General features: G+C 33.6%; 3 protein-coding genes across 5 annotated transcripts; 1 reads left to right on the top strand and 2 right to left on the bottom strand.

Moving 5' to 3' along the window:
- Positions 1 to 200: 200 nt before the first annotated feature.
- Positions 201 to 4210, bottom strand: LOC114379186 (pentatricopeptide repeat-containing protein At2g27610). Its single transcript, XM_028337786.1, has one exon. The coding sequence runs from the start codon at positions 4083 to 4085 to the stop codon at positions 1455 to 1457; it is 2631 nt and encodes an 876-aa protein (XP_028193587.1). The 5' UTR covers positions 4086 to 4210; the 3' UTR covers positions 201 to 1454.
- A 2082-nt stretch (positions 4211 to 6292) lies between these two features.
- LOC114379850 (protein HIRA-like) lies at positions 6293 to 13677 on the top strand. 3 transcript variants are annotated; one of them, XM_028338633.1, is made up of 11 exons: positions 6293 to 6446; positions 6955 to 7125; positions 7861 to 8136; positions 8342 to 8593; positions 8669 to 9066; positions 9193 to 10201; positions 11017 to 11215; positions 11405 to 11645; positions 11907 to 12029; positions 12447 to 12564; positions 13061 to 13677. In XM_028338633.1, the coding sequence occupies exons 2-11, from the start codon at positions 7018 to 7020 to the stop codon at positions 13418 to 13420; spliced, it is 3084 nt and encodes a 1027-aa protein (XP_028194434.1). In that variant the 5' UTR covers positions 6293 to 6446; positions 6955 to 7017; the 3' UTR covers positions 13421 to 13677. The 3 variants fall into 3 exon arrangements, with proteins under 3 accessions (XP_028194434.1, XP_028194433.1, XP_028194435.1); XM_028338632.1 differs by having other exon boundaries at positions 11017 to 11227; XM_028338634.1 differs by lacking the exons at positions 6293 to 6446; positions 6955 to 7125 and having other exon boundaries at positions 7998 to 8136; positions 8339 to 8593; positions 11017 to 11227.
- A 7277-nt stretch (positions 13678 to 20954) lies between these two features.
- LOC114379003 (uncharacterized mitochondrial protein AtMg00810-like) lies at positions 20955 to 21623 on the bottom strand. Its single transcript, XM_028337570.1, has one exon. It carries the CDS (start codon positions 21621 to 21623, stop codon positions 20955 to 20957), a length of 669 nt encoding a protein of 222 aa, XP_028193371.1.
- Between the last annotated feature and the right edge of the window lie 6341 nt (positions 21624 to 27964).

The raw sequence follows: 27964 nt of genomic DNA, 5'->3' as shown, positions 1-27964 counted from the left end.
ACTAATCGTAACCCTGATCTAGTTAACAACCTGTGCTAATTACTTTTGATTATTAATTTTTAAATTTTAATTTTAGCACTTTGTAGAAATAGCTACAAAAATAAATAAATTAGCCTTTTTGAAGTTTTATGAACAAAGCAAAATAGATTTTATTCAAAAGCCCATACTCAGGTACAAGTTGTACCGGTATGGATCCAATCAAAAGTACATTCTGTAAACAAAAAAGAACATAAAAATCTGCATCATGAATCAATTGCCACAACAACATAGTCACCATTCTAAAACTACAGCAGCACAGCCCGACACCAGCACCTCAGATAAACCAAAAGGCTAACTATCTCCTTCAAGATACCATTTCGCACCATATACTACACCCTCATCACATCTTGTAGCCATAAGCATTATACTACTAGTCGGCAACTAATCTTTCATTGATCGTGATAAGCAATGCAAAGGATTCAAAATCCAATTCGGCAGTGAGTAAGCAAATTTAGTTCTTCAATTATATTTACCTTGGATAAAATTATGTGTTCTCAATTTGTATTCCAATTTCCAAGTCATGGAGTAAAGAGTTTCTCCATAATTAAATGCATCAATCTCAACAGTGCTTCTAATTAAGTTATTTATTCGGCTAATGACTAAAATAGATAGCTTCAACATTACAAAATTTGTTACTTTAATAAGTAACAGCTGATTAAGGGGAAGAGGAGTTATTGGCAAGAAGCATTTTCGGTTTCCTGAGCCATTTCAGCAAATACCTAAACTAATCATAGCCTGGAACCAGTTCAGCAGCAAATTGACAGGGACTTTGTTAGGTTATAAGAAGGGAGAGTTAGTTATGATAGTTAGACTATTAACGAGTTAGTTAGTTAGTTGGAGGGGTTTATTAGATATAAATAGGGGAAGGATAGGAAAGAGGGAGATTTGTTGTCATTGTAAATTGAGCATTAGCTCTTTGTGAAAGGGAAACTCTTGGAGAAGAGTTTTTTCTCATATGTTTTGTTCTTTTCTTACTATTCAATAAAATCTATCTTTTATTTCCCATTCTGTTTCTTGGCTCCTAACAGGCTTTCAGGATTTCTGGAATCACCCAGCAAATTTCAGCAATCCTATCAACAATTTTCCATAGCAATGTTAAATGTATATTTCCTGAGACTTTCTGTTGAGTGTTGATGGATCATCCTTTCTGAGTTGAATAATATCTACAATGGTCTATCCAAGAGTGGAGAGCCAACATCATCATACTCACCGGTCACTGCCATAATCAGCGTTAAAAGTACCCATAAGTAGCCTAATGTTATGATGTGTTTAGGCTTTCAATTCCTATGACATTCTTTCCTTAAAGTTTCCACGAGAATTTATGCCTTGGAGAGAGTTGATGGATTCTTTGGAAAACAAAGGTCAGATCCACTAGAGAATCTTCAAAACAAAAAAAGAGCATATTAGCCCAAACATCACCAGTAGTCCCCACATGAACACAAACCACCTTTAAAGTGGTGAAATCGGTTTGAATCTCTAACAACAATGTATCTCTTTTCAACGAGTGATACTAACTTAATAAAGCTGTGGCAATCTCCGCAGACTCTGAGATTCTTCACAATCTGAAGGGGAATTTCAGGAAGTGTAGCTATTAAGCCAAAGGCAATGGCAAGCCTTTCACTATGATGAGAAAGAATAGTTTCTTTTTGTTCATCTTCAATATCATGAAACACATAATTTGTATCAGGCTGATAACCAACATCCCTCAACCGGGTATTTAACTCTGAAAGTTTTGAGTAAATATGGTCTGACAAAGGATGTGACAAATCACCAGCCAGGAAGGAGTACGTCTTGTTTTTCACCTCAATCCAACTGTACCCAGGTTCCTTTTTCACTCTTCTCTTATCCATAAGTTTTCTCACATTGACTTTCTCATGCCAATTTCCTGCTGCAGCATATATATTGGATAATAAGACATATGCGGCTGAGTGTTGTGGCTCAAGTGAAATAATTTTTTCAGCTGCAAGTTTCCCAAGCTCTATATTGCGGTGTACTCGAGAAGCTGCCAAGACAATGCGCCACACAGTTGCAGCCGGGGGAAATGGCATCCCATTTATGATATCCATAGCTTTTCCCAGCATCCCAGCACGGCTATATAGATCAATCATACAGGAGTAGTGCTCCATTGTTGGATTAATGTGATGATCATTGATCATTATATTGAAGTAGTTTTGACCTTTTCCCACTAAGCCAGCATGAGCACAAGCAGAAATGACACCAATGAATGTTATAGCATCCACTTCTAAGTTTCGTTTCTGCATTTCCTCAAATACCTCTAATGCTTTCTTCGCCTGGCCATGCTGTGCATATCCAGAGATCATTGAGTTCCAAGAAACCAAGTCCCTCTCCTTCTGCCTTTTGAAAATTTCATGTGCACTTTCAATATTGCCTCTCTTTGCATACAAGGTAACAAGAGAACTACTTACACACAGAGCATTGTTCAATCTCAGTTTAATTGCATAGGCATGGAATTGTTTTCCCTGCTCTACTGATGCTGTAGGAGCAGTACAGGCATTAATGATGCTGCAAAAGGTAAATTCATTTGGTTTAATACCTTCCCTTGTTAATTGGTGGAAGATTTTAGCAGCTTCTTCAGTTTCTCCTGCTTGGGCATATCCCGCTAGCATTGCAGACCAGGCTATTACGTCCTTGGTTTCAATTAGCTCAAAAACTTTAACAGCATCACTAATATTTCCTATCTTAACAAAGGCATCTAAAAGTGCAGTTCCCACCGAAGATGACTTCTCATAATTAGTTTTGATGACTTCTGCATGTATTTCAGAAATGAAAACAGCATGTTGCACAGTCAGGATAGTAGAATAAGTGAAATGATTTGGTTTGACACCTTCCCTTCTCATTAGGGAAAACAAATTCACAGCCTGATCAGTGTCACCATTCTGCAAGTACCCACTGATCATAGCAGTCCAAGAAACCACACTTTGAACCCCGTGCATCAAGGAGAATAAACTAAAGGCATCGTCTATTTCCTTGCACTTAGTCAATGCTACCATGAGTGCAGTTAGGACGTTTTGGTTAGTGGAAAGCCCACTCTTCAGAGTCTTACAGTGCAGCACTCTTACCAACCCCAACTCTTTAAGGCTGGCACATGACTTGATAACAGATGCAAATGTCGCATGCGTGGGCTTAGCCCCTGCAAGTTGCATGTTGTTAAACGTTTCAAAAGCTTCCAAATCTTGTCCATTTATCACATGTCCAGCAATCATACTATTCCAAGAAACTGAATCCTTGTTCTCCATGTTATCAAAAACAACTCTAGCATCTCTTAACATCCCTGACTTTGAAAGCATACTAATTAGAGAGTTGCACACAAGTCTTTCTGTCTCAAAACCGAGCTTTACAACCAAGGCATGGATTTGCATTCCTATAGCCACCGCACCCTGATTGGCCAAAGCTGCAATTACAGTAGAAACAGTATAATAGTCAGGTCTGTATCCCTCAACTTGCATCAGACAGAACAATTCCCACACCTGATCATTAAATCTATTCCATGAATAACCCGTGAGCAAGGAATTCCAAGACACCACGTCTCTGTCACCCATTTCATCAAAAACTCTCCTCCCATCTCTAACATTCCCCGTTTTCGTGTACATATCGACAAGAGAGTTTCCTACGCTAAGATGGTGCACAAGTCCACACTTGACACACTGACAATGCACTTGTTCACCCACCGTCCCATTAAAGGAACCGGCACAAACACTCAAAACACAAGACATGGTATAGCTATCAGGGGATAAACCAGAACGATAAAGTGAGACAAAGAGGTGGAGGGCTTCTTGGGTTTGGTCACAGCGAGAGTAACGGAAAAGCAACTGATTATGCTGTTTGAGGTCTCTAAGGGGAGTTTGGTCGAACAGTTGTTGTGCAAAGCGAGGATCACTGTCACGTAAAAGGGTCCTTGCATTGAGGGCAACAACATGGGATTGCAGAAGAGGGTTAGCGTGGCAGTGAAGTTGGTAACGTCTAATTCTGAGAATTGGGTTGGTTGAAGTGTTGGTGAGTGCCCTTAAAGTCATATTCAGAGTCATGCTCTGTTGGAAAATTAGTACTTTTTAAAAGGGCGGTGTTCGTTTCAAATAAGGTACGATGTTTTGTTTTTCTGTTGTTGGGTACTCTAGTAAGGAGACAGTGACATTTGAAGGGATAAGATGAATTGCACGTGCGACGTGTCATGTTCACCTGTTTAAATTCTGTGACTCACAAGCAAGCAGGATATTTTTATGTTCCAAACTTCAGAGTTCATAGCTTTCAGAATATAATTATTATCTTTTATTTTATTTTATCTTGTATAAAAAATTTTGAAAAGGAAAAGTTAAAGTGTTTTTTTTTCTTCTGTTTTTATAGTAATTTTTTAGGTTAAAAGATGAAAATAAAAAAAATGTTTGTAAAATTAATAATAAAAATAGGAAATATCGTCTCAAATTACTTCATCTCTAATGATTAAAAAAAATTAGTTCATCTCTTAAATTTTACAGGTTAAATATATTTTTAGTACTCCAAAAATACATCGCATTTGAATTTAATTTTTTAAAAAATATGCATTTGATCTACAAATTTTTTGAAATATCATATTTTAGTATTTTTACTAACTATGTTTTGCTACTACAATTAAATATGATCACATAGTCATTCCAGGAAAACATGCCATATGATTAATTAAAAAAGTTAAATTAACTAATAAAAATTTAAAATTAATTATCAACAATAATTTACACAAGTTGTAAATGTTTCTTAATCAAATCAAGTCAAGTGGTTAAGAATTTGAATCTCAGTCTTGCATAACAACTTTTGAGAAACACTGATAAATAAAATAGTAAAAATAAAATTAAAATAAAATTCATCTCATTCAGCTATAATTCCTAATGAATCCGCTTACCCCAGTGTTTTTCTACCTCTTAACAAGTTAAGAAAAATAACTAAAGATATATTTTTAGAGGAAAAAAAAATATTTAACGGAATTTTATATATTACTTTTAATGAACTAAAAAGAAATTTTAAAAAAATCCTTGTGAAGTAGTGATTTTTCAACCTCTTCTTGGACCGAAGTAAATGAGTTTGTTCTTTGTTCGGTCCCAATTTCTGTTAAAGAATGATAACTAAAAATATTGATAATTATTTTAATTTGTATATTGAAAAGTATAAGATGCGAATAAAGAGTAAAGTTAAGGAGTATTTCTTTCTATCTTATATGGTCCATTTATATTGTTTTCAATTGGACTAAATAAAAATTAAAAAAAAATGGTATTCTAAAATTGGTCCCTACTGGGCAACTTGTATTATTATATCAAATATCAAATAAATTATTACATGTTTGGTCCTAATTTAATTTATTTAAAAATAAAAAATAAGAATTAATAAATAATTATTTTAAAATAATTTTTTCGATTATTTTCTAAATAAAACCATACAGCATTTTATATTGCAAAATAAAATTCGCCGCTGATTAATCATCACTGCTTGTTTTGTCTCAACTTTTATACCAAACCGAAGTGGTCCCTTTTTTCTTTATTTTATTCCCAACTTGCAACTTGGTTGTAATAAAAAACATTTTCTTTTTTAAAAATGCTTTTGACGAAGATATGTCACGGCAGATTTTGGATTTTTAGTGGCAGTGTCAATATATTAATAACCTGATTATGATTCATTTGATTTTTTTGGCCTTATCGAAGTTGTGCTGCTGCAGTTATATAAAGCCTAATCTGCATACATTAGCCTAATATATTAAATAAAATGCTTTCTACTTTCTCTTTGTTTTGAGTACTATACAATATTGGAGGTGTTCAGTGAATCAGTATATGTTTTAATCTTATCCCATTAATTTAATTTGAAATTAATTTTGACAAATTTAAATGTTAAAAAAAGTTAAATTTAAAGTGTTTTGAAAATGAATTTAAATTATATTTTGAGTTGATTTTGGTTCATTCTAACTTGACCTAATAATGTCGATATTTTATTATAACATATTTTTAATAATTAATAAATAAAAATATTTTTAAAAAAAAATTTAAGCAATGATATTTTATATTATATATTTATATTGATACAATGATCATAAAATATATATTAATTTAAGTGTATATTCTTTTAATTATATATATGTTGTTAACATTTATATAATAATATTCATAAATTAGTTTAATTTAATCTTATCTCTTGTATTATCAAATTTTAATTAGGTTAAATTCATATACAAGTAAGGATTAAACTAAATCCAGAAACAGTATGAACAACAGCATCACATCACACACACGTACATATTTTGGAAAAACAATGAAGAAATCTGTGTATTTGTTTCCGCTGAAACAATTCTTGTATACTCTTGCTACTTACCGCTTACCATACTAGCTAACATATCTGCATATTGCAGAAGCCACACTCATAAACATAAAGTAAGTTATCTTTTTTCAACTCTGTTATGTTATTGCTTCTTCCTTTTATTATTAATAACCTTAAAATATTACTATTTATTTTCTATTCATCGGTATTTTAGCTAGATTTGACCGTTAACGAGGAAGTTAACCCCTCGATCTTCTTCACCAACTACAGCATCACATTTTAGGGTTTTTGCTTATTTACCCACCAAAGCTTAGGCCCTTGTTGTTCTCCTTTTAACCTCTTTTTTTTAAAATAAAAAAAAAAGATTATTCCTTTTTTTTTTCATGGTTGTTCATCAATTTAGGTGTTTCCCCCTTTCATGAAAAATTGCTAAACCCTTAAGGGTACATGTCAAATTTCAGTGTTTTCTTTTTTTCTTTTTTACTGATTCGGTTTCACAGTGCTTTGGGGGATTCAGAACAAGCAATTTGCGTAGGTTTTGAGCATAGTGGGTGAAGTTTTCAGCTCCTTCCACTTCCCCAAATTCAAACCCTTTTTTTTTTTTTTTTTATGAATTTGCAGCAAGCAGTGTGGAAGAAAGATTGTTTTTTGGTGTGAAAGAAGAGATTTTATTTTTTGGGGAAGATGATAGCCGAGAAACCTAGTTGGGTTAGGCATGAGGGCATGCAAATTTTCTCCATTGATGTTCAACCCGGAGGGCTTAGGTTCGCTACCGGAGGTGGTGACCACAAGGTATGGAATTTTTTTCTGTCTTTGAGGCTCAAATTTGTGGATAATTTTGAATTTTGGGCGTTTAGTTATATGGTATTTAGGAAGTGGCACCCCAATTTGATTTAAGATTTTAAGTCCTGTAATTCTTGAATATGGGATTTAATTGTCTTCCCACCTCTCTTTTTTTTTATCAGAGGAATATTGCATTCTATATATTTTCAATTAATTGAAATTTTCACAGTTTCTTATGAAGAGTAGAAATTGTTGCCATTTTTCTTGATTCAATATAGACTGCACTTCATGCTGACTTTCTGGTTAAACATTGGTTTGCCAGGGCAGAGAGCATCTTTATGTGTTTCATATTTTTAAGAATAGCTTCCTAGTGAGCTTGTCAATTGTATTTTCTAGGGACACAACTTAGCTCAGGAAACCAAATTTCCTCGGTGCCTTCTAGTGAATCACTTTTCATATTAAAAAGTAAGAAGTAGTAAAGATCTGACGTTAATATGTTGCCTAGTGTCAGGTTCAGCTAAACATCTAAGAAATATAAGTTGTGCTGAAATTTCTTGTTTCTCTTCACTTATTTTGTTTTCATAACTTTCCTGTTCCTGTGTCTGAGAAATCTGGCTGTATACGACTTCTGGCCTTCAGGGTAGGATTAGAGTGGGTCGTTATTTTCAACTTTAGTTTCTTGATTTGTTTAAGTCACTTGAATTAATTTTCATACATCCACATTCTCAACTATGTACTATGCAGGTTCGCATATGGAATATGAAGTCTGTTAGTACTGACATAGAAAATGATGCCTCTTCTCAAAGGCTTCTTGCAACTCTACGGGATCACTTTGGGTCTGTCAACTGTGTTAGGTGGGCTAAGCATGGAAGGTATGTTGCATCAGGCTCTGATGATCAGGTGATATTAATTCATGAGAGAAAGCCTGGTTCAGGAACCACTGAATTTGGCAGTGGAGAGCCACCAGATATTGAAAACTGGAAAGTTGCAATGACTTTGAGAGGGCACACTGCAGATGTGGTAATGCTATTGCTTTTATTTTTCAATCTTGTCTTTTTCAAAAATATTTTCTAGTTTCAACCATTTAATTCCATGTTGACATTTGCTCTGAGAATTGAATGTACCAACTTGTCATCTAAATGGATCTCTAGCTGCTTATCCAAATGCTTTTACATTTTCAATGATCATCATTAACTTGGGATCTATTTCTCCGTGCTTAAAGTAGGTGGATCTTAATTGGTCTCCTGATGATTCTGCGTTAGCTAGTGGGAGTTTGGACAACACTATCCACGTATGGAATATGAGCAATGGCATTTGCACTGCTGTTCTAAGGGGCCACTCTAGCTTGGTTAAGGGAGTTGCTTGGGATCCTATTGGCTCCTTTATAGCAAGTCAATCTGATGATAAAACTGTAATTATTTGGCGAACTAGTGATTGGAGTCTTGCTCATAGGACAGATGGTCACTGGGCAAAATCAGTAAGTTTCTTATTTTGAAAATTTTTCTGATTGAATAACAAGCTCTATTTCCTAATTAACCTGTCTTCCCATCAGCTTGGATCGACCTTTTTCAGGCGTCTTGGTTGGTCTCCTTGTGGTCATTTTATCACCACTACTCATGGTTTCCAGAAGCCAAGGCATTCTGCCCCTGTGCTAGAGAGAGGGGAATGGTCTGCAACATTTGATTTTCTAGGACACAATGCTCCAATTATTGTGGTGAAGTTCAACCATTCTATGTTCAGAAGAAATTTGACTAATGCTCAGGAAGTGAAGCCTGTGCCTGTTGGGTGGACCAATGGTGCTTCCAAGACTGGAAGTAAAGAACCACAGCCTTATAATGTTATTGCCATTGGAAGTCAGGATCGAACTATAACAGTTTGGACTACTGCAAGTCCTCGTCCTCTATTTGTGGCTAAGCATTTTTTTACTCAAAGTGTTGTGGATTTGTCCTGGTATTCCTCTTCATCTCTAGCCATGGTTGATTTATTTTGTGAATGTTATATTTTTAATTAATATTTTGACTTTATCATTTCTGAGTGACCCCTCCTTATTATTCTTTCTTTTGCCTTTTCAAATAGGAGCCCTGATGGATATTCACTTTTTGCATGTTCCTTGGATGGATCTGTGGCTACATTTCATTTTGAGGTAAAAGAACTTGGTCAGAGATTAGGTGATGCTGAGCTAGATGAGTTGAAGAGAAGTCGTTATGGTGATGTGAGAGGTCGTAAAGCAAACTTAGCTGAAAGTCCAGCACAGTTACTGCTAGAAGCTGCTTCTGCCAAGCAAACACCTAGCAAAAAAGTGGTTTCTGATGTTCAACAAAACCAAACTAAGGCAGCTTATGTTGATGCAGTGGTTAATGCAAAGAATGCTGAGCCTCAAAATGATGATGGCAAGAAAAGTGGAGGTCCAGTAGGTGATGTGTCAAACAAAGCTGCAACCGCTGGCCGGATTTCTAGTCCTGTTAAGCAAAGAGAATATAGACGACCTGATGGGCGTAAAAGAATTATTCCAGAAGCAGTAGGAATGCCTGTTCAGCAGGAAAACATTTCTGGTGCAGTTCAGCAAGCACTCGATTTTCCTATAGTTTCTTCTGATCACAGAAAGGATACTGAACGAGCTTTATCCAGTGATGATGGTGCAAGAGTAAGCACCTTGGGAGGAGCACATGGCAGAAATACTGATTTAAAAGAGCGTTCTGGGGTTACTGCTAGGGCCACAATTTCAGAGAGCCTGATGATTGAGAAGGTTCCAGCTTCTGCTGGTGATGGAAGTGTCAATGTTGAGCAGTCAGGCAATTTGATGTCTTCCAGTTCTTTAGCTGCTTGTAGTGGTACACTTTCCATTAGAGTATTTGACAAGAAAAGTGGAGAAGATTCTTCTCCTATTCATTTGGAAGCACGCCCAAGAGAACATGCTGTAAATGACATTGTAGGGCTGGGAAATACATCCATAATGAAAGAAACAGAAATTGTGTGCTCTAAGGGTCCTCAGACACTTTGGTCTGATAGGATATCAGGAAAAGTCACTGTTTTAGCTGGTAATGGAAATTTTTGGGCAGTTGGATGTGAAGATGGATGTCTGCAGGTAAATTGCTTTTCTACATGTATATGCATTGTTTTCTTTCAGTACTCTTTTTTGTTAACATTTCTGATATATTGTGGGACATGGGTTATGATTGTATGTTGAGCTGTAGTAGTTGTACCCAACATCCTTTATAATATTTTTTTCGTGGTATTATTGAGCTTTGTTGTGTTTTCCTTAAGACTTTTATCCTCATGTTTTAATGTTATGAAAATTTATTTCTTCTATACCTTTCTCACATGTTTTCTACCTTTTGGTATCTTGGTAGCATCTCTTGTGCATCGATCAAGTCCATTCGAGTTAATGTGTGCATTCTTTGCATACATACCACTGGCATAAACTTAAACATTGTAGCTGTATAACTAATAATTGATTAGAAAAGTTGCTTACAGCCTTACACTTAAAATATCCCATAAATTTAAAACATTGTTTGTAACTGTAAACTAATTGATTGAAGAAAGCTATCTATGTTAATACTTTACTACTTGACATTTGTCACATAATAATTTACCATGTAAACTAATTGATTGAAGAAAACTATCTATGTTACTACTTTACTCCAATATCAAACTTAGCTAATAATCTTTTGGTATTCAAATTTCAGAAAAATTATTTAAGTTTTAATTAGGAGATAAGTGCTTAAGTACTATGTGACAAATGACTAATTTGTATGTAGTGTGAGATACATGGCTCAAACTTTTTTTAAGCTTGTAAAACTATGGGCATAAACTAGTTAAACATATGGGCATTGGGCAAGATGTAGTAGGTCTTATGCTTTTGAAATCTCTGTTTTTTGACTTTTGCTTGCTTCCGAGAAGATTTACACAAAGTGTGGGAGACGAGCAATGCCTACCATGATGATGGGTTCTGCAACAACATTTGTAGACTGTGATGAATGCTGGACATTACTGCTGGTGACAAGAAAAGGATCCCTGTACATGTGGGATTTATTCAACCAAACCTGTCTTCTTCAAGATTCGTTGACTTCTCTAGTTGCTTCAAGTCCTAACTCATATGGTAAAGATGCAGGTATCATATATATTATCTACATTTGTTTGATATTGGAGATGCTTGGTCTTTAACTATGGCCTCTGCCTCACAGTTTATCATTTTTTCTTTGTATTTAGACAACTTGTCCTGGTTTTCCAACAATTTGTCTTTTTTCAGTGGCTCTACGTTATCTTAAAATTTACTGTTTCTTTTCAGGAACTATTAAAGTTATATCTGTGAAACTATCAAAATCGGGCTCCCCTCTTGTTGTGTTGGCTACTCGCCATGCTTTCTTATTTGACATGAATGTCAAGTGTTGGCTGAGGGTTGCTGATGATTGCTTTCCTGCATCAAATTTTTCCAGTTCATGGAGTTTGGGTTCGATTCAAAGTGGTGAGCTGGCAGCATTGCAGGTTGATCTTAGAAAATATTTGGCTCGGAAGCCTGGTTGGACTAGGTGTGTATTGATTAATGTATTTTTTACATAGCTTGTAGTTGGTCTGGATCCTCGATTTGAAATATTGTTGGATACCATATGAATATGAAATTGAACAATCTACAATTATTTTCTGTATACTTATACTCTTGCCTAGAAGGATGGAGTGTGCTCGTTACGTAGGCTCCAGATCTCGTGTTTCATAATTTTCCCCCTCCCCCTTTTTGTTAGAATTCTGATGTTTTAAAAGAACACTTTCTAAACTTGACTACCTTAATGCAGAGTTACTGATGATGGAGTACAGACACGTGCTCATTTGGAAACACAATTGGCTTCTTCCTTGGCTTTGGGATCCCCTAATGAATATCGCCAATGCCTATTGTCATACGTACGCTTTCTTGCAAGGTGTTATTCTCTTCTATTTTTCTTTGAGATATTCTTCAAATACAACTTTAACACTTTGATGACCTTGCATAAAACATGTATGCTTGTATACATATTTAGTTTTCTATAAAAGTGTAAGTTACATATTGTTTCTCACTAGTCACTACCCCCAGCTACTAACCCTCTTGCTCACTTGCTGTCTGTCTCCCAGCTGTTTACACTTAAAACTCAATTCTTCTGCTAAAAATCTTTTGATGATGTGACTTAACTATTTAATTTGCATGATAACTATTCTTAAGATGAATGGCATGTAACTTATTTAAACTGTCTTCCAAAAATTTATTTTATTAGGAAGATGCTATGTAATTATATATGCATGTTCTGTTGTCTTCGTGATTTTGGACAATTGCAGACTAAAGGATGATAAAATTATTGCAGAGAAGCAGATGAATCTCGTTTACGTGAAGTGTGTGAGAGTTTCCTTGGACCTCCAACAGGGATGGTTGAGGAAACATCTTCAGATTCAAAGAACTTAGCATGGGATCCTTTTGTGCTTGTAAGCTTTTCTCTATCTACATATCTAATAAATTCATGTTTTGCTTACCCGGTTGTTTTTACTATTTATTAAGAGTGTGTCAAGCTAGGAATGGTAAAATAGTACATAAGCACGCTTAAATTTTCCTGTACAGAAATAGACGATTACTGAAATTTAGGGGCTGTTTTTTTTAAGCTTTTGAAAAAAGAGATTTTAAGGTTGCGTAGAAAATGAATTATTTTAGATTTTGATTTTCCTTTTCAAAATAAAAGTGATTTTTAATACAAAAACCGGGGGAAAAGAAGAGCTCTTATTATAATTGGAAAACTAGATAGAGGAAAAGTGCATGAAAGACATTAATTGGCTGATTACACTGATTTATTTATTTTAAAAAAATGACAAACCCTAACAAGAGGATGCTGGAACTTTTATTGACCAACACAGCTTATATGATTGTCAAATCAAATGATCACTTTATCTTTTCTGTTTCTCAAATGTTCCAACTGAATCTTTGCAGGGAATGAGGAAACACAAGCTCCTTAGGGAAGACATTCTTCCATCCATGGCATCAAACAGAAAAGTCCAGAGATTGCTTAACGAATTCATGGATCTTTTATCCGAATATGAGATCATTGATGCTAATCAAGAGCAAACAAACCCCACAGTACCAAATTCATCCTTACCAGAAACCAATCCAATTGAGAGCAGTTCACTAGCAACAGATCGGGAGCACACTGCTCCACCAAAATTGGAACACAATACTCCACTGGAAAAAGAGCAAATAAATTTCCCTCCAGCACTCGCAAATGAAGCTAGTGCAGATACCCCTATGACAGATCAAGCTAACCAGGATGCACAAGTTAAGGAAAGTGCCTAACTTGTGTATCTTACTGTAGGAGGCAGTATTAAGGGTAGAAGTGTATCAACAAAGGATGTTCAAGTGACATGGATGAATCCAATTTCACGTTTTTCTTTTATGATGATACCTCTCCTTTAAAGTTGATCTCACTAACACACACTTCTTCAAAGGTATCACAAGTTGTATGATTTGTAGCTTCTCCCATCAACTTGGAGCTTGCTTTTTGTAAAATGTCTAGTAAAGGAAATTAGAGTTTCTTTCTTCTTGGTGTGTTAGTTGAGACTTTTTTATGGCTATGACTTTCATGCACCTTTATGAATTGCTTCCAGCACTCCATTACATTCCGGAAAGTCCACTCTGGAATGTAAGCAACAGGCAGTCCAATCTGGAATGTAAGCACCAGTCTTTTTTGAGCCGCTGCATAAGTTCCAAAACGAAACGAGCCCTACAGCCTGAAGCATTTTCTTGAATTAAGGCCATTATAACACAAGTTTTTCAGGTCAGTCTAGATTAGGGGTGTTTGCGGGTTGGTTTAAGTCGATTTTCATCAAATTCAGGATCTAATCTAATCAAATTTAATTGGTTTGGCTTGGTTCGATTTTCACAGTTTTTTTTTAAATCTAATTTGACCGATTTTCGTTTGGGCCAATAGGTTACCCATTGAAATTTAATTTTTTTCTTAAATTTATTATTTTATATAATGATTCATTCAAATATTCAATATAATTATCATAATATTATCAAATATCTGAAAGTAGTAAAATTGATTCATTTAATATAATCAACATTATATTCTAAATTAGACTAACACAAATTAAAACAAGATATTTTTCAACGAGATTTACTATAATAGTCTGAAGCACAACTATTTTCTATAAACTAATTTCTTGTAATAAATTTTGTTGTGACTAGATTTACTGAAACAAATGAACAAAATATGATTAATTAATATTATAAACATGACAGACAAAATAAATATGAAAAAAATGTAGAACAAATAACAAGGTACTAAAAGTAATATTTTAAGCAATTTCAACACTAGTAGTCCCAACATTTGTAGTTTCAACACTTGGAGTCCTAATATTAACCGTATCTAGAGTCAAACCAAACAATTCTAAAAATTTTGATCGATTTTGATTAGTTCAGTTCGATTTTGATTGGATTTATAAATCTAAATCCATGACACAACTCGTACATGAACGGATTTGATTGATTCGGTTCGATTTTGACCCAAATATATAAATGATCCAATCCAAACTATTCAGATCGGTTTGAGTCAATTTGAGTTCGCGGATGACCCATACCCGTGAACACCCCTAGCATGCATAACCCATGTATTTAGTGGGTTTGGGTTATAGTTAAATGGGTCAATCTAGAAACCATTGTATTTCTTACAAAAATAAAAATTAATTTTAATGATAGTTTATTTTAGTAGACTTTTTAATATTTGGTTGAGGTGCTGGAGATATTTGGTAATGTTAGTTATTGGTAAATGATAGTGTCATTTTCTTTCTCTTTTATTGTCTCATATAATTATTTGGATTTTTTTTTTAATTTTTTTATTTAAATTTTATTAATATATTTATCATGTTATTAAATTTAATTAATTATTAACAAGTAAAGAATAATCACAATTTAGTTTTTTTTAGTTATTTTTAATATTTAATTTTTTGGTTTAAATTTTATTAATATATTTACCATATTATTTTTAATAATATATTTTTAAAACTATTTTTTCATCTTTAATCTCTATAATTCATTTATTTTGTGGACTTGGGTCAATACATATGAGCCTTGAATGGTCTAGGCCAACCTTTTTATCTACATTGTTAACTTTCATAATAACTACTTTAAATATTATAATAACATAATTCTACTTAATTAACGCTATATTTTTTTTACTATAACAATAAATTAAACTCTTAATTTATTTAGAATAACTAAATATCTTCCTTTCTAAACAAAAGTCTCTCACCTTATTCAGACTTTGTTTTTGTTTTTTTTTCTTCATAAAACGACCTCATCTCCTCCATGTATCCTTTACTCTCTTCAACCTTTACTAATGTCTCAAAAAAATTAATCGGCTGAAAAATAAATATTAAATCAAATTTAATATACTTTAATAAGCTATTTGGTATTATAAAAGTATATAACAAATTTCAAATTGTAAAAATTATAATAAAATGTTTTCATCGGTAAAAAAGAATAATTTTAAAGTCTACTTTTAACTTAATGTTAGACTGACTTAGTTAAAAAGAATTAATTTCACCAAACTTAGTGAAATAAAATAAGAAAAAAAACTTACAAAAATTACAACTCACTAGTCATTTTGATAAGTTCCAATAAGTTTCACTAAAACTCTTCTAAATGTATCATCTTCAAAAGTCAATTCTCCAGGTGTTGAAACTCCACACAAATTTTGCTTTTGTTCTCAAACTATAACGTAGCAAAAGATGAATAACAAGTAACTGACTAAGACTTTGTCATAAACTGAGGCACAAATCATCCTTCTGTAATGAAAGTTATCACTGCTCAAGAGAAAGAAACTGAGTCAAGGGGTACACTTGCTAGTTGTTGTGGTCCTGCTTCTTTTTTTTTTTTTTTTTTTCATTTTTTGCTTATCAACTTTTAAATCCTATATATACACCTTTCTTGACCACCTTTTACACTTTTTGCTTCCCAATGACATATATCGAAAGTCTGCATCAATATGAAACACAGGACAAGACATTTAACATGTATGCGCTGGCCACAATCCTAGAGCTGTCACGAATCATTGTCCAAATCCAGCTTGCTCAAGGACCCTCGTATCTCTTGCATGGCATGTTGTTCCTTTAAGGGCACATGCTTCAGACTCAAAGACTGAGATTTTCCAGAAACAGCAAAAAATTAACCGGGTTTGCTGGCTAGCTACTTCTCCAAGCATTTATTTCTTCCCAAATATTATATACCTTTGCTTAAAATTTTCAATTATCGCTGATCTGCACAAAATCTAACACGCACATGCAAAGACCAAGCCACATTAATTAGCAAGTTCAAACTCTTCCACTAAAGGGTTAAAATTGATCATTATCAAGATTTTGTTGTAAATATAGCTTTAGTCAGTTATAATTAGCTGTCAAACTGTTATGATATATATACTGTTAGTTAGTTATTATGCAGTTTGTTAGTTATTCTTTTTCTGTTCTGGATCCTTTGTATATAAACCATTTCTTGTAGCACATTCACCAATGAATTTCAATTTGTTTTCATTCTTTACTTTGATATCTGACATGGTATCAGAAGTTACTCATTCCGTGTCTATTGCTTCTTCTTGAAGCTTCTCTCGGTGTATTACCTTCTTTTTTACGATTGTTTTCTTCTAAATCGTTTCTTTCCTTCTCTCCTTGGTCATGGCTGCCATTGATGATTCTAATCCCTTAATTCTTCATTCATCCAATAATCCTGGCATTGCTCTAGTTTCACACCCCCTTACAAGTGAAAACTACAATTCTTGAAAGAAAGCAATGCGCATGGCACTTCACGGGAAGAACAAATATGAGTTTGTCGATGGTTTAATTCCTGAACCTACTTTGGGTCACTCCACCCATGCTTTATGGCATCGCAATGATAACATTGTCTCATCCTGGCTCCTTAATTCGTTATCAAAGGAGATGCAAGTGAATATCTTACACTGTTCTTTTGCCAAAGCAATTTGTGATGATCTCAAAGAACGTTTCGAACAACGTAATGGTCCTTTGATTTTTCAACTTAAGCATGAATTGATCACTTTGCAACAAGGGTCCATGTCTATTTCTTCCTTTTACTCCAAGCTTCGTTCTCTCTGGGAGTCGCTATCAGAACTGAAACCATCACATAGCTGCAGCTATGAAGGAATTAAACCATGGTGCGATTTTGAGCAGCCGAAGTATGCTATGCAGTTCTTGATGGGGCTGAACAAATCTTTCTCTACTATCAGAGGTCAAATTCTATCCATGGATCCCTTTCCCTCAGTTACTGAGGTTTTTGCCTAAATTGTTCAAGAAGAAAAACAAAAAGAGGTTGGTGCATCCATGTCTGGAACTTCTGCTAGTGAGGTTTCACATGCTTTTGCATTCAAGAATTCTTCTGATGCAAGAAATAATTCTGACAATCGCTCCAAAGACTCTCCCAAGAACCGCCCCTTGTGTGCTCATTGTGATATGTTGGGTCATACTTAGGATCATTGTTTCAAGTTGGATGACTATCCTCCAAATTATAAGAAGAATGAATATTCCTCATAGGTCAAGAAGCAATCTTCTTCCTCCTCTGAACCATCACACAAGGTTGTTCATGATATGCCTCAATCACAACCCTCTTTTGGTTAAAATTGATCATCATTATTTTTAATAGCATTACTCTCGATCGTACCCATCAGCATCAAGCATTTTACTGCCTACCGGTGTTTTTAATATAATTTAAATACTACTAATCAAGAAATTAACAGAATAAATTTTTAACTATTTATTTACCTCCTACTTGGATATACTACAATGGTGTTGGACTGATGTTAAATTGAGTTGACCTACTCTATAACAGCAATTAGAATAAGTCATCTAAAAAAATGAGTTACTTTTTGTTTTTTTTTTTAATCTAGAAACACAATAAATTTTCCTTTTAAATATTTAATGTAATTATATATTTAGTATTCGAATTCACAGTATAGGAAATTAAAACATTTATGTGTCCAGGCAATTAATCCACGAGCTCCATTCTCGATAATTTCTTTATTCTTGTACATTTTCTTTGCACAATTTTAGTATTTTGTTTTTCGAAAACTAATTTGAAAACCAAATCAAAAGAAACTCAATCTTTTTTTTTTTTTTGGTTTCGTCTTTTTCCTTTCCCCATTATCTTGGGTTTAGGGCCAGATGGTGAGATAAGATATCCATCTCAGTCAGCTACTACTAGTAGCTTCTAATCACAAAACTCAAGGAGAGAATGGGTTTAGGACCAAAACATGCTTAGCTTTATGAAACAGCATGCTGATCCATCTGGAAATCCTTTATGGGGACTTGGTGGTCCACACGACGCTAATATGAATAAGTTGGGTTCTATAATACAATTAAGAGGGATGGCTATAAACCGATTTCTTTCAATAGCCCATAATGGGCTGTTGTGCCTTGTTTTCAAACATTTGGTTTTGGGTGAGGAATCAAACCAATAGCCTTCTGAAATTTCTATTCACTTTTGTTTTTATTTTGTGTTTTCATTTTTAATTTACAAAATTATTATTTTGTTTTAAATATTTATACAGGGAATAATGAAATCAATTTTGTCCCTCTATTTATTGTACAAATCTTTGAAAACATAAAAAAAAACTTTAAAAAAATAAGGTGGCCAGTAGTTTTATTAATTAAAAGATAAAATAAAAAATAAAAGTAGGAAATAAAAATAAAAGTAAACTTTCCTTAATAACAATTTTGTGCTTTCTATGGATTCCTTTTTCTATCATGAATTTTATTTGTGTCCCCCCAAAGTTGTGTGAAAAATCTGATACAACCAAAAATAACATCTTCTTTTAGCGTTAGTGACAATGAACTAAGAGTGAGATATCACTTAAGATATCATGAAAGACCCACGAAAATTATATATGATAGAATGAAAATCAATCCAAATTCACTCATTTGTACTAATAGATTGATAGCTTATCATTATTTTGATAAGTGACCCAAAAGATGTTATTTGTAATTGGTTCTTAATTGTAACCATTTCTTATTATTGTAAACATTCCATCTCTTTTGAAATTATAGCAACTTCTCCTTATATCCATTCTTACCATATTAAGTTGCCATTTTGTTCTCAAATTCACTTATCAAATAATTCTGTAAACTAATTTCATTTATATGAAAACTAGCATTCGTGCATTTGGATTTGCCACTTTTGTCTCAAGTAATCACACATATGTAAATAACATTGGTTATATGAATTGCTCCTTGTATCAAATTTTGCTTGGCATATGAACTTGCCATTTTTATACCAAATTATGTAAATCAGTTGTCAAATAAATTAATAAACCCACAAATTACAATAAAATAAAAACTTAATTACATTAAGTTGATAACAATGTTCGTACATAAATATAACAACATCCTATGTATACATATTCAAAATAACATCGTTCTATACCAAAGATAAACAGTCCTTGTACACTATGAACTAATGACATGCTTGTTCTAAAAAAAGTACAAGTGTTCTAATATCATATTTGTTCTAAAACAAAATAGCCCTTATACAACTGCACAAAGTTTACTAATGATAGCCATATACCCAAAATTAATTGGCCTTATACTTAATAAGATGTGCATATACAAGAAAAATGCCTATGCATTAGAAATATCTGTCTATATACCCAAAAAAGAGTCACAAAATTGTTTTCCAATATCAATTGTTCCCTAAAAGTTCCTATGGTATAGTTTTTCATTTGCCTTTGGTCTTTTTATTACTGTAATCCCCTGCATCATTGTCAGTGTTCCAATGTTCCCTTATTTGTTGCAAGATACAATTGGCACCTGTGAATTCAGTTGTATTCCTGATATTTTAAACATAGGTGGATGATATCAATTTGTGAAGCCAAGAAAGTAGAGATTAAAAATAGATTATAATAAGTTTAGTATACCTGATAGGTGATTGAAAACTATTGTGAAATAGGTACATTTTTTCTAACAAAAAAAAATATTAAAGATTAATGTTCAGAATATTATATATATACAAGTCGTTAATATATGTATAAACCTAGTTTTGTTACCCTAGCTTGTTTCCTCACTCCAACCCTTTGACAAGTTATATAATTATGACCAAACTGTTTACAAGTGGAACACCTAATGTTGTTAGACCTTTTTACTTCTTGCGATCTTGATGATCCTTAATTCCTCCTAGCCTTAAGGCCTTTCTAGTGTTAGGATATGGAACGTGGTTATGCTTTTTTTTCTATGAAAGGATATGATAGAAATGTATGATAGAAATGATGGGAGTAGGAAGAGGATGCGTTTTCAAAAAATAGACACCTTAACTTAATTTGTGCTTATTAGCTTCTTGACTTACATTCCATGGCTTGCTACAACTTATGCCTTTATATAGATTACATAGGTGATTTCTACACACTTCTATACTACTTAGTCCTAGAGTCTTTTAGACTCATCTATCATCTATCTCTATAATGTTCTAGGTGCTTCTATGAGATATTTTTCTACATCCATCAAGAAGTTTCTACACACTACAACATCTCCATAGGTGTAGAACTCTCTAGATAATGGACCACCAATTATACATCTACACTTTTCTAGATTAATCTTCAACACTCCCCCTTAATCTAGAAAAGTCTTGAACTCCAAGCACGTCTCTGAATTTGATGAACTTCTCTGTTACAATTGGCTTGGTGAAGATGTCTGCTAATTGTTTTTCAGTCTTGCAGAACTCCATTTTGATTTCTCCATGTTCCACGAGCTCTCTGATGAAGTGGTATTTAATCTTAATGTGCTTTGTACGGCTGTGGAATACTGGATTCTTAGTCATTTCAGTAGCTAACATATTATCAATGAATAACTGTTGGAGTCTTGGAGTCTTGCAGAATTTTTCTGAGCCATGTCGCTTCACACGCAGCGCTTGTTGCAGTCATGTATTCTGCTTCTGCTGATGATAGAGCAACTGTCGTTTGCTTCTTTGACGCCCATGATATTGCTTTGTTGCCTAGAAGAAACACATATCCACTTGTGCTTTTTCTATCATTTGTGCTTCCTGCCCAGTCGCTATCTGTATAACCTATCAAGTTAAAGTCTTTATCTGCCTTGTACAAAATGCCAAAATCCTTTGTGCCTTTGACATATCTTAGGATTCTCTTGGCTGCTGCAAAGTGTGCTTTTCTTGGGTTACTCATGAATCTAGACACGATGCTAACTGCATGTACGATGTCTGGCCTTGAGTTGGTTAAGTAGATTAGCGAACCAACTAGGCTTCTATAAATTGTTGCATCAACTTTGTTTTTCCCAACATCTTTTGAAAGCTTCTCATTCATCGCCATAGGTGTGGCAAGTGGTTTGCAATCTTGCATGTTGAACTTCTTTAGTAAGTCATCCGCATATTTTTCTTGCGAGATAAATATTTGTCCAGGTCTTTGCTTGACTTGCATGCCGAGAAAATATCTCATGAGTCCAAGATCGATCATTTCATACTCTTGCATCATAGCCTTTTTGAATTCTTCCATCATCTGTGAGTTGTTGCCGGTGTAGATTAAATCATCTACGTATAGGCACAAAATCAAGAAATGATTACCTTGCATCTTCACATATAGTGATGGCTTACTTGGACTTTTGAGGAATCTGTGCTCGACAAGGTATTTGTCTATTTTGTTGTTCCATGCTCAGGGAGCTTGTTTGAGACCATAAAGCGCCTTTTTCAAGCGATATGCTTTGTCTTCTTCTCCTTGAACTTTGTATCCTTGTGGTTGCTCCACATAGACTTCTTCTTCAATCTCTCCATTCAAGAAAGCTGATTTTACATCTAGCTGGTAGACATGTAGCTTCAACTGTGCAGCTAAGGCTAGTACAATTCTGATTGTTTCCATGCGCACAACGAAAGCAAATGTCTCATTGAAATCAACTCCCGTAAGTTGTGAATAGCCTTTAGCGACAAGTAGTGCTTTGTGTTTCTGGATTGTTCCATCCTCATTATATTTAATTTTGTAAACCTATTTCAGGCCAATGATCTCCTTGTCTTTTGGTTTTTGCATGAGCTCCCATGTATGATTTTTCTCTATCATTTTGATTTCCTCGACCATGGATTTTCTCCAAACTTCTTCTTTCGATGCTTCCTCAAACTTTTGAGGTTCACAGGCAAAAAATCCAACATTTGCGTACTTTGGATTCGGTTTGTGTGGCCTTCTTGATCTTTGAAGTTGTTGTTGTGGGACTTCTTCTACTTCCTCTTGCTGGTGATGTTGGTCATGCTGTGTTAGTGATGGTGGCAGTGTGCATGGGCTTGGATTGGTTGCTTCTTGCGTCTCATTGACTTTAGTACTCCATTGCCAGCTTGCTCCTTCGTCAAAGATGACATCTCTTGAAATGATCAATTGGTTTGAATAATCGGTAACCTTTAGATTGGTCACTATAGTCGACAAAAATGCACTTTTCTCCTTTTTCATCGAGCTTTTCTCGGTTCTTCTTTGGAATGTGCAAATAAGCAACACATCCAAAAACTTTAAAATGATCAACTATTGGTTTTCTGTTGAACCAAGCTTCATATGGCGTCATCTTTAAGACTGCTTTAGTTGGAGAACAGTTGAGGATGTATACTGTTGTGCTAACAGCTTTTGCCCATAGATTCTTTGGCAAGTTCTTGTGTTGTAGCATCGGTCGAGCCATTTCCACAATGGTTCTGTTTTTCTTTTCAGCGATACCATTTTTTTGTGGAGTGTGACAAACAGTTAGCTCCTTCTTGATGCCATGATCATTGCAAAAATTGATGAATATGTGCCCATTGAATTCTCCCCCGCAATCTGTTCTTAAGATTTTGAGGGAATGTCCACTTTGCTTTTCCACTAGGGCCTTGAATTCCTTGAAGCAAGAGAATGCATTGGATTTTTGTTGGATGAAGTACACCCACATCATTTGAGTGTAGTCGTCAACGAAGAGGAGAAAATATCTTCTTCCACTAAAGCTGGGGGTACTTGATGGTCCCCAGATATCAGCATGCACCAATTGAAGTGGAGCTTTAGCTCTCCAAGATGTTTTTGGAAATGGTAACCTGTGCATCTTGCCATAAATGCAGCCTTCACAAACTTTAAGGTTAGATGAAATAAAAGGAAACCCAAGCACCATATTTTTTTTGTTTTAATAATTTGAGGCCATTAAAGTTTAGATGACCATACCTCAAGTGCCACAGTATGGACTCATCCATATTCTCACATTTCAATGCATTGTTTTGCCCAAATGGCATAAATAGAGGAAATACTTTATTAGGAGCCATTTTGATAGAAATAATTTGGCCCTTTCTTTTATCAATGATATTACATTTATCATCATCAAAGATGACTTTATAATTTTTATGAATAAGTTGACCAACACTTAGAAGATTTTGAGTAAGACCTGACACATAAAAAACATCATGGATATATTTTTGGCTACCATTTTGAGTTTTAACAACAATGGTGCCTTTTCCTTCAACTGTTTGAACATTTCCATCACCAAGTGTAACTTTGGATTTTATTGTCTCATCGAGTTACACAAAGCAACTTTTGTTTTTTGTCATGTGGTTTGAACAACCACTATAAACATACCATACATTCCTTGATTCTTGAGAAGATAAAACGGAGTACAAAGTATGATCAAGGGATTCTTCATTTTCTAGAAAATTTGCTTCTTCTTTTTGTCAGTAAAAACAATCTTTTTCGTAGTGTAGGTGCCTTTTGCACTTTTTGCATTTGTACCGACAATCATTTGTATCATGATTGTTTTTCTTGCATAATTTGCAATAGGAGCTTGAAGCATTATTACTCCATTGCTTTTTGCTCCTTTTACCACGATTAGTAAATGCTCCTCCTCTTTTTTGAGGAAAATTATCGTGGTTATTTTTCTTATCCCCATCATTTTTAGAGATATTAATTTTATATTTGAATGCTTGCTCTAGTGGCTGCTCAAATCTTTTCATTCTAGCTTCATGAGCTTCTAAAGAGCCCATTAATTCTACTAGAGCGAGTTTAGATAAATCTTTTGATTCTTCTATGGCAACCACAATATGATCATATTTTACGGGAAGACTTCTTAATATTTTTAGTATTATTTTCTTGTCTTCAATCGTGTCCCCGTAACTTCTAATTTGATTGAAGATATTAGAGACACGAGAGAAGAAAGATTGTATAGATTCATCTTCCCGCATTATTAATGTATCCAAATCCTTCCACAAAGATTGAAGTTTAATAGAAATTATCTTATATGTGCCTTGAAATTCATTTTTCAGAGTCTCCCACACCTCCTTTGCATTTTTTGCTTGCATGATTCTTGGAAAGATCTCTCTACTAACTCCTTGTTGGATGAATAGCATAGCCTTAGCATCATGTTGCTTGTTTTACTTGTACTCCTTTTGCTTTGCTGCTGTCCACGTAGCCAATTCTTCTTGGCTTTCTGGGACTGGATAGTCATTCTCTATAACATCCCACAAGTCTTGTGAGATGAATAAAGTTTGCATTTGGATGCTCCAATAATCATATGCTTCCCCATTAAATATGAGAAATAAGGTTTGGTTATAGTTGAAGGTTGGTGGGCTAGGTGATGTAGCAAAGGCCATAGGATCAACACTGCTCTGATGCCACTGTTAGGATATGGGACGTGGTTATGCTTCTTTTTTTTATGGAAGAATATGGTAGAAATGTATGATAGAAATGATAGGAGTAGGAAGAGGATGAGTTTTCAGAAAATTGACACCTTAACTTGAATTGTGCTTATTAACTTCTTGACTTACATTCTATGACTTGCTACAACTTATGCATTTATATAGGTTACATAGGTGATTTTTACACACTTCTATACTACTTAGTCCTAGAGTCTTTTAGACTCATCTATCATCCATCTCTATAATGTTCTAGGTGCTTCTATAAAATATTTTTCTACATCCATCAAGAAGTTTTTACACACTACAACATCTCCATAGATATAGAATTCTCTAGATAATGGACCACCAGTTATATATCTACATCTAGATTAATCTTCCACACCTAGCATCCTCTTCAGAGTAATTAAGGGGTCAATATGAGGATAATTTCCTCTATTGTTAACATCAATATAAGGCGTAGGATGAGTTATTTTAGCATGAGCAATATTTACATAGTATTTGAATATATAGTCTTGGCGACAGCATTTATATATTCACATTCTCTATGTTAATCAGTTATGCAGGCACGTCCATGATTACATGGCAATCCAGTTATCTGCCAATAATTACACCTGCACATGACAGCAAAGGTTGTGTAACCATCTTTAACCTAAAACTCATCTTGCCCAGCATATGTCAGAACACAAAATCTCACATCTCGCATGGTTTTGTCCAAAATCTACGTTCCTCACTCAAGTTATTTTTTCTTCCGAGAATAGTAATGGCTTAATAAATATAGTAGTGAATAAATATAAATACTTCATCCAATCTCGAAAATAAGCTAAAGAAAAACTAATTTAGACTAATAAAAAGACTAGTTAACATCATCTAATTATACATTAATCTCAATTAAAAGATATATTTTTTGAATTATTTTTCATTAAAATTTGATATCAAGAATGAAAAGAGTCATATATTAAAATAAAACCCCAATAAAATAAAATGTATTTTAGAGATTGACATAAAAAAATAAAGTAAAATTAGTTGAGATTTATATATATTTAAGAGTAAAATATATGAGTTTTTTTTCTTGTACTTGAAACGGGAGGGAGTAAAAGGTAAGAATTTTGTTACTTTATTTAAAATATGTTTTATGAAAAATAAAAATTAACATTAGAAATTAAGAGTTGAATTATTAAATATACTTACTAATTTATATGTAATATATTAATATTGATTTAGATATTTTTTTATTTAAAACATGTTTTATAATTTTTTTTTCAAAATAATAATAAAAACCAACAATTTTTTTATATTTTTCTGATAAAATTTATTAACATAAAAAGCCATACACATTTAACGTGTGTGTGTGTGTATATATATATATATATATATATATATATATATATATATATATATCATCTGATATATTGAATAAATATAACATTTAAATTTAATTTGTAATATAGATTAATAATATCCTTTTACAATTGGTAACTAGGGTAGTTTTTAACATTAATGTGCCGGCAACAACCCAAGAGTAAACATCTATCATTGTCCAAACTCCAAATCCAGCTTGCTCAAGGACCTTCTTATCATTTAGCCCCTTTTAAGGGCACATGGATCATAGACCACATTTCATTATTCCTAAAACGACAAGCAAACCATTGTTGCTGGCTGCTTATCCAGGTATTTATTTCTTCCCAAATATTATTTGGATAGCTTAAATTTTTCAATCATTTTTATATATAACAAAATATATATTATAAGTAAAAGCAAACGTATTTAAACTCATTGATTAAACTAACGGGTAGATGCTAGATTAATATTATTCTAATGATAATCAACAAAAATATGGCTGTGTTGTCATGCAAAAGTTGATATTGATATTCATTTCCACAATTAAAGCCCAAAATGACCGCTCGCCTATATCTGGCAAACAGGTTTATATCCCAACAAGTTTCTTTTATGACACTTGACTAAGGGTAGGGTACAGAGACAAGTAATGATCCTCAACTAGACCAGTTCAATATATATGCATCTAATGTAACTTCCAACTGTTTTATTAATATATAATGCCAATATACGATGACAATTTGCCCACTGAACTAAACCCAACATCTAAATATGAAGTCGATCTCCGCTATACGTGTGTGCTTATCTATTTCTCAACATTGCATGATGGCATTAGTATTAAATTTGAAGCATACACTCTACACGTTCATGCCATTTACACGGTTATACATATATGTGTGTATCTTTCCGCAGAAGGGAATCTTGCTTTGAGCGGGGAGAAACTGCTATAGATAACAAATTTTAATTGTTTCGAATATTTAATGCATTTGTATACTCAAAATTTGAATTCGAGTATTTGATGATCATTAACGTTTATATTGGAACTTCTTAATTAATAGCGACTAGCGCTGATCATATGCAATGGAATTTGCTGGACAAATCCAAATTGAAAGTGAGAAGGGACAATGTCGATTGTCTGATGGGAACACTCGTACATACCCCATCACAAAACAATTTCACGCTCCAGCCTTCACAAAGAAACCGACCTTTTTTAATGTTTTCACGATACTTTGTTAGGTGTTGTACTTTCGGATCAATCCATCACTTCATGATTTTCTTTCTTTCTTTTTTTTCGTTTCATATAAATTAACTCTTTCAACAATATCTGTTTCTTTTTTATCTGTTGTTGTGGCATAGTGTAGTTATTATTAAAGGGTGAGTACGTAGAAGGGTTGTGGCGCACGGGTGATCCGTTTGATCTATATGGTCAGCGCGGGTCGTAGGTTCATAATTTTCAGTCAATTAAATAAAATGCGCCTACACAATTCGCAGATTAAACGTGTGTGTGTGCTGTGCCTGTGGTCTTGTGGTTTAGCATATTGATCAACTAAGAACATTTACTTACCGAGAGATATGTGTATATATCAAATAAGAATTTTTCTTATCAATAAAAGGGAAATGTAAATATAAATTATTAGGTTTTATTTGTATAGTCAAGATTGATAAATGCTCATGACATTTTTATGAGTTAATGTGACCACTAAATACGTATGACTCATTAATAATTTTCATTTCTCATATCAAGAAGCAAGAAGAGTTGATATGACATGTCTCATATATATATATATATATATATATATATATATATATATATATATATATATATTCTATTTCCTTCTATTAATAACTATTCTTATAAATTACAATTATAAAATGAAATTAAAG

This window comes from Glycine soja, chromosome 12 (assembly GCF_004193775.1).
Source record: "Glycine soja cultivar W05 chromosome 12, ASM419377v2, whole genome shotgun sequence".
Classification (NCBI taxonomy): Eukaryota; Viridiplantae; Streptophyta; class Magnoliopsida; order Fabales; family Fabaceae; genus Glycine; species Glycine soja.
Note: the sequence above shows the minus strand (reverse complement) of the source record. Positions and strands in the feature narration are given on the sequence as shown.

Coding starts and splice junctions, on each gene's coding strand:
- LOC114379003 (XM_028337570.1), bottom strand. CDS start 21,623: ATGGAAGAATTCAAAAAGGCTATGATGCAAGAGTATGAAATGATCGAT.
- LOC114379186 (XM_028337786.1), bottom strand. CDS start 4,085: ATGACTCTGAATATGACTTTAAGGGCACTCACCAACACTTCAACCAAC.
- LOC114379850 (XM_028338632.1), top strand. CDS start 7,018: ATGATAGCCGAGAAACCTAGTTGGGTTAGGCATGAGGGCATGCAAATT. Junction 8,137..8,341: donor GAGGGCACACTGCAGATGTG/GTAATGCTATTG, acceptor TGCTTAAAGTAG/GTGGATCTTAATTGGTCTCC. Junction 12,030..12,446: donor TACGTACGCTTTCTTGCAAG/GTGTTATTCTCT, acceptor AAATTATTGCAG/AGAAGCAGATGAATCTCGTT.